Source organism: Tachysurus vachellii, chromosome 6 (assembly GCF_030014155.1).
Source record: "Tachysurus vachellii isolate PV-2020 chromosome 6, HZAU_Pvac_v1, whole genome shotgun sequence".
NCBI classification, from domain to species: domain Eukaryota; kingdom Metazoa; phylum Chordata; class Actinopteri; order Siluriformes; family Bagridae; genus Tachysurus; species Tachysurus vachellii.
The window spans coordinates 29,759,459-29,766,958 of NC_083465.1; the positions used below are offsets into that span (position 1 = coordinate 29,759,459).

The 7,500-nt window shown below is 40.1% G+C and overlaps 1 protein-coding gene across 6 annotated transcripts in view; it reads left to right on the forward strand.

Moving 5' to 3' along the window:
* tenm3 (teneurin transmembrane protein 3) overlaps positions 1–7,500 on the forward strand; it is a 355,350-nt gene that overhangs the window by 101,558 nt on the left and 246,292 nt on the right. For all 6 annotated transcript variants that reach the window (XM_060873214.1, XM_060873217.1, XM_060873218.1 and 3 more), the window contains exon 3: positions 1,732–2,013. In XM_060873214.1, coding sequence (XP_060729197.1) covers positions 1,732–2,013 — 282 coding nt within the window. The remainder of the gene's footprint in view (positions 1–1,731; positions 2,014–7,500) is intronic.

Below are 7,500 nucleotides of genomic sequence, written 5' to 3' on the forward strand. Positions count from 1 at the left end.
TGAACGTCTGATGAGATTTGATAGTCTCTTTGTTCCACACATGGTGTGTTCTAGTTTGTGTGTGTATGTGTGTGTGTGTGTGTGTGTGTGTGTGTGTTTGTGAGTGTGTGTGTGTGTGTGTGAGAGGGGACTAGTGGTGTTTGCAGAAGCTCATGTCTGAGTTTTCAGTCAGTTGATACACTTCTTACTGAGACACAGAGATAGAAGTAGAAGGAGACGCAGTTCTATAACTTTCCAACTTTTCTTTTCTTTTCTTTTCTTTTCTTTTCTTTTCTTTTCTTTTCTTTTCTTTTCTTCCGATGTTCTCATTGTTCATTCTCACTCTCTCGCTCACCGAATGACTCCCCTGATGTGCCATTTACTCGTCAGCTCATGTGTCTCCAGTGATCTTTGACCTGCCTCTACTCCTTATTTAACAAGGGAGCAAAAAACACACCTGATCCCTCCACAACACACACACACGCACACACACACACACACACAGACACACACACACTTTTCTTCTGCATGAACTATAGTTAACATTTTTAGGTTAGTTCCTGAAGTAAAAATGTTCCCAAGTTCCTGAAAAGGTTTCTGTAGTTCTAACACAAGTTCCTGGGTCCATCAAAAGTTCATCAAGTCTTTTAAAAGTTCCTGAAATTCTGAAAACATTTCTAGATTCCTAAAACAGGTCTAAAGTTCCTGCATTTTTAAACATTTTAAAGGTTCCTGTAGTGAAATTGCACCTGAAGGTCCTTCCTAAAAGATTCCTGAAGCTTTCTTGTAACAGAAATATGCTGCCATTCTCTGGGTTCCTGAAAAGGTTCCTGTAATGGAACTATGTTTAAAATTCCTGCAGTGAAAATGCACCTGATTACACTTGGTGCACTTGGTTATACAAGTTCCTTTAAAAGGTTCCTGGATTCGCTGAAAACATTCATACATTCCTGAAAATGTACCTGTGGTCACAGTTCTATCAGAAGAACATTTTCTGGAACCGTTTCAGGAACCCAGGAATGTTTTGAACACAGCTAAATATAAAAAGTACTGAAATGTGAAGTTTTATGTGGTGGGAAGGATGAACGGAGGAACTGAGCAAAGTCCCGAAGTTTTAATTTGAGAGAAGTGAGACACAGATAAATAAATAAATAAATAAATAAATAAATAAATAAATAGGAATATGCGCTGCCTGTTAATGTTACTATTTAAAAAGTTTTGTGAGTGCAATAATGATTTGAATTCAACATTTAAAAAGACAAGGCAGATGCTCCGAGGGAACAAATACTGTAATAAAAAGAGAGAACAAGTACAATAAGCACAACAGCTTGTAATTCAATTCCAGGAGCAATAAAAGGGAAGATAATTAAAGCAAATAAATAACTACAACAAAACAACTAGCACGACATCAAACCTACAAATAAAAAAATAATAAATTAAAAAAAAAAAAATAGAATGATAAACAATCCTAAACAAACTGAAATTAATTCATTATTATGTTCATTTTAATGACAGTTTGTTTGCTTATTTATTTATTTATTTGTTTGTTTGTTTGTTTGTTAATTTATTTATTTATTTCTTCCTTTGTTTTGTTAGTTAGTTGTAGCTATTTATTTATTTATTTATTGTTAGTTAATGTATTTTTGATGGACTTTGGGAATGTAGGATGTGACATGACTTTGTGTGTGTGTGTGTGTGTGTGTGTGTGTGTGTGTGTGTGTGTGTGTGTGTGTGTGTGTGGACACACTACAGGGCAGAACTTCACCCTGAGGCAGCTGGGGATCTGTGGAGATCCGGCCACGCGTCGTGGGTTAGCGTTCTGCTCTGAGATGGGCCTCCCCCATCGCGGGTACTCGGTTGGTACAGGCTCAGATCTGGATGCTGATAACGAGGCCGTGATGTCACCGGATCGCGCCATGCGGCTCTGGGGTGGGGGGGTCAAGTCCGCACGCAGCTCGTGCCTGTCGAGCCGATCGAACTCGGCTCTGACGCTCACTGACACGGAGCACGACAACAAGTCTGACAGCGACAATGGTGAGTGAGAGAGTTAATGTATTCACACACACACACACACACACAAATACAATCACACCTTGCATACACACTTACATTCACATCAATTCTCACATGCATGTATATAAATGTAACACACACTCTTTTTATTCTCTTCATCACACTGCTCCTCCTTTTAATTCCCCATTTATGTGAGAACACAAACACCAGGCCAGAGTTTTACAGTGTCCAGTTTTACATCTACACACACACACACAGATTTTTTTCACGTGTGTAACAAAACATAATGCTTGTGTGTCATTGTGTGTATAGGTGTGTGTTTGTGTGTGTTATTGCTGATGCATTAAAAAAATCCAGGCTAATGAGTGATCTTTCTCTCCCTGATGAAAACACACTCTCTTCATTTATTCCCAACTAAACACCTTTATTAAAGCAAGTCTGGCTAACAGGTGTGTGTGTGTGTGTGTGTGTGTGTGTGTGTGTGTGTGTGTGTGTGTGTGTGTGTGTTTGTGTGTGTGTGTCTGAGAGACCTATGTACAGCCTGGCTCTAATCACACTCATTATAAGCATTTGGATTAATTAACACACACACACACACACACACACACACACACACACACACACACACAAGAAACAAACACTCCATGCTGAATAAGCAATTGTGCTCTGAGGCAGCACTTGGGGTGGAGTCAGATGTCAAGGGGAGGAGTTATATATACAGATGTGAAATCAACAGGTATACACTCAGAGTCACACACTTACAGTATCTCTCTCTGTGTGTGTGTGTGTGTGTGTGTTTACTTGGCTGTGGTTAGCAGTGTGTGTTTCATGATACAGTAGCCTTGAATGCACCAGAGGGTTAATTCCTTTTCTTAAAGGCCATGCTCATCCGTGTGTGTGTGTGTGTGTGTGTGTGTGTGTGTGTGTGTGTGTGTGTGTGTGTGTGTGTGTGTGTGTGTGTGTGTGTGAGTGTGTGTGCTGGGGTAAGCTCTCAGATGTGCTTCAGCATACAGTGTTTTTATTGATTGGCTGATATTTTTAGATTAGCAAAACATTTTCTGAACATTTAGAAAGTGTGTTTTTTATGTAACGTTTCCAAACGCTCCAACAACATTAATGCAACATTCCAAACAAAAGATTTAAAAATGCCTTTCTATATTATTTTCTTTGAACAAGAAAGTTTTGTGTGACATCAGAACAGCATTTTTAATCAATGTGTTCCTGCACTACATGTTCTTATAATGTTATTGAAACGTTAGTGCACAAACCCTTTTCCAACCTGTGGAGAATACAGTATGTTTCACACCGAGATGAAAATGTTCTGAGGAAAAAATGAGGCACAGACTGTGTGATGAGTGGAGGAAGAAAATAAAATAAAGAAATATATATTGAAAAAGAAAAGTAAAGGCGACTTAATGAAGTGGAAGAGAAATAAAAGAGATGAAAAGCAAGGAAGAGAAGAGAAGTGTTGGATAAAACAATGTGATGAAAGAGATGAGAGAGGAGAAGAAGAATAGACATCGAGTGAGAGGGTGGAAATGACAAACATAATGACAGAGAGAGAGAGAGAGAGAGAGAGAGAGAGAGAGAGAAAGAAAGACCAGAAGAGAGAGAGAAAGAAAGACCAGAAGAGAGAGAGAAAGAAAGACCAGAAGAGAGAGAGAGAAGCGGATGAGTCGTATCAAAGGAGATATTAAAGAGGTAAAGGAATGAGTGAGGAAAACAGGACTGAAAAGAAGGAGAGAGAGAAGAAAAAGGCAGACAGAGAGATCAAGACAATAAAGAGGGAGAGATAGACAGAAAGATTGAGCGAGAGAATAAAGGAGCAATAAGAGACAGAAAGACAGTGAAACAGAGATGGGAGCGGAACAGAGAGAGAGACTAAAGAGAGAGAATAAAGGAGGGATGTTTTGTTGTTCATCTCTGAGGAACATTTAAACCTTACTGCTTGAGCTGTTTTGTCCCTGAGACTGTGGACACACACAAACACACACACACACACACATTCATTTTTCATCCAGCCTTTAATAAATACAGTCCAGTACAATAGTTTGTGCCCCTGTACCTGTCTCAGATTGATGACTGTATCACTCATGGCTAACTCAGAGGGAGGAGAAGGGGGCGTGGCCTGACGGTCACAAACGCTGTACATCAGTGTAAATAAATAATCAAACTAGACATATCTGAGACTCAGGACATATCTGAGAGTCAGGACATGTCTGAGAGTCAGGACATATCTGAGAGTCAGGACATGTCTGAGAGTCAGGACATGTCTGAGAGTCAGGACATATCTGAGAGTCAGGACATGTCTGAGAGTCAGGACATGTCTGAGAGTCAGGACATATCTGAGAGTCAGGACATGTCTGAGAGTCAGGACATGTCTGAGAGTCAGGACATATCTGAGAGTCAGGACATGTCTGAGAGTCAGGACATATCTGAGAGTCAGGACATGTCTGAGAGTCAGGACATATCTGAGAGTCAGGACATGTCTGAGAGTCAGGACATGTCTGAGAGTCAGGACATGTCTGAGAGTCAGGACATATCTGAGAGTCAGGACATGTCTGAGAGTCAGGACATATCTGAGAGTCAGGACATATCTGAGAGTCAGGACATGTCTGAGAGTCAGGACATATCTGAGAGTCAGGACATGTCTGAGAGTCAGGACATGTCTGAGAGTCAGGACATGTCTGAGAGTCAGGACATGTCTGAGAGTCAGGACATATCTGAGAGTCAGGACATGTCTGAGAGTCAGGACACACAGTAAAGCTAAATGTTCTGTAGTGGATTGTCAGTCTCATGTCCTGATGACAGCAGGATGACTTCCCACTCTGTACACACTGATTTCCATACTGCGTGGGAGACATGAGGTCTGATCATCATGAAGAGGAGAGAACACAGATGACAGGAGAACGTTCACAACACGGGGAATTAAACCACATATTTAATCAGACCAAGACAAATTCATGACATTTATGACAGTTATAGAGCTGTTGAAATAAGGAGGATAAAATAAGGACAGTGTGTAAGAGTGTGTGTGCAGGATGTAATGTAATGTAGTGCAGCTGCAAATCAGAGTTCACGTTTCGTCTAACACGTAATCGTTTCTATAGTAACAGCTCGTTCGCCGGGCCTCGTACGCCGGACGCGGCGCTTAAACGATTTAAACAATGATTGAAATGCTGACTTTTATTCCTGACATAAGAAGAGATTTATATCGTGCTTACAGAAGGAGTCTCCAGTGTCAAGTTATAAATTTTCCGTGTGTGTGTGTGTGTGTGTGTGTGTGTGTGTGTGTGTGTGTGTGTGTGTGTGTGTGTGTGTGTTTCTTTTCAGCCCTTTGATCTCTCTTCTCCCCTAACCCCAAATAAACACACTGTGCTTTTTTCTTTTTTATTGTCCATCTCCCTCTTTGGCTTGCTCTCTGCCCCTCTCTCTCTCTGCTCTCTCTCTCTCTCTCTCTCTCTCTCTCTCTCTCTCTCTCTCTCTCTCTCTCTCTCTCTCTCTGTTGTGCTGTAAGTGATTTTCCGCTCAGTAAAGCCAAGCGTTCACTGTTTGCGTCTTTTTTGGGTGGCTGTGTGTCGAGGTCAGCAACGGCAGTATAATGAGATTAAGAGAAATGTGTCAACAGCAGAATAAATCCTGTAAATATCTTAACCGGCTTAGTCAGGCCCAGATGCTGGACACACACACACACACACACACACACACACACACACACACACACACACACACATACACACATTATTTGTGTTGTACTCATGTATTGAATTAACCTTAAGGAACATTCCTTGGCCACAGAGAGATCCTCAAGCTTTAGGACCGGATTTAAAGGTGTCAGTAGATCAGGAAATGAGATCCAGTCTGAGAGAGTGAACAACCTCAGAGTGAGAATGGCAACACAATCACCCTTAAAGTCACTCTTAATGTCACTCTTAATGTCACTCTTAATGTCACTCTTAATGTCACCCTTAATGTCACTCTTAATGTCACTCTTAATGTCACTCTTAATGTCACCCTTAAAGTCACTCTTAATGTCACTCTTAATGTCACTCTTAATGTCACTCTTAATGTCACCCTTAATGTCACTCTTAATGTCACTCTTAATGTCACCCTTAAAGTCACTCTTAATGTCACTCTTAATGTCACTCTTAAAGTCACTCTTAATGTCACTCTTAATGTCACCCTTAATGTCACTCTTAATGTCACTCTTAATGTCACTCTTAAAGTCACTCTTAATGTCACTCTTAATGTCACTCTTAATGTCACTCTTAAAGTCACTCTTAATGTCACTCTTAAAGTCACTCTTAATGTCACTCTTAAAGTCACTCTTAAAGTCACTCTTAAAGTCACTCTTAATGTCACTCTTGAAGTCACTCTTAATGTTACTCTTAATGTCACTCTTAAAGTCACTCTTAATGTCACTCGTAATGTCACTCTTAATGTCACTCTTAAAGTCACTCTTAATGTCACTCGTAATGTCACTCTTAATGTCACTCTTAAAGTCACTCTTAATGGCACTCTTAATGTCACTCTTAAAGTCACTCTGTATGTCACACTTGAAGTCACTCTTAATGTCACTCTTAAAGTCACTCTTAAAGTAACCCTGCATTTTTCACTAATCACATTTATAAGAACCCCCACAGCTAACAATTCATAATTCAATTATAATTCCTTCTTTATGATTGACAGCACTCCGACCACACCCCTTTTAACTGTGATTGGCAGCACATAAGCCACAGCCCTTTCACTATGATTGACAGCACCTAGGCCACACCCTCTTCACTATGATTGACAGCACATAGGCCACACCCTCTTCACTATGATTGATATTACACAGGCTACATCCTGTTCAGTGTGATTGACAGCACATAGGCCACACCTACTTCACTGGGAGAAAGACGTGGATAAAATTTTGTTTTTGCCTCATTTTTACTTCATTTTACACACACACACACACACACACACACTCTTATGACCTCATCCTGAGATTCTGTTAGGTCTGTCTTTGTCCTCCTGTGATATTGTTCTCCAGGTTTTTCCACTCTGCTTTGCTCTACATGGCCGAACTCAACCGGTGTTTTTTTTTTTCGTTTCTTTCTCTTCTTTTGGAAAACAAACTCCTTCCTTCCTGCCTTCAGGCGTGTAAACACACTCCGTTATGTTTCACTGCTTACACAATGACTCCTGACAGGAGGGGAAGCACAGAGACAGCCCTCTGTGTGTGTGTGTGTGTGTGTGTGTGTGTGTGTGTGTGTGTGTGTGTGTGTGTGTGTGTGTGTGTGTGTGTGTGTAAATTATATTCCTCTCCCAAATTCAGCTTCTTTGGAAATGTGTGCAAGAAAATAATAATAAATGAATGAATGAATGAATGAATAAATAAATAAATAGATAGATAGATAGATAGATAGATAGATAGATAGATAGATAGATAGATAGATAGATAGATAGATAGATAGGTAAATGTTGTTTTTTTTTTAATTTTATATATTAAATAAATAATATTCTAAC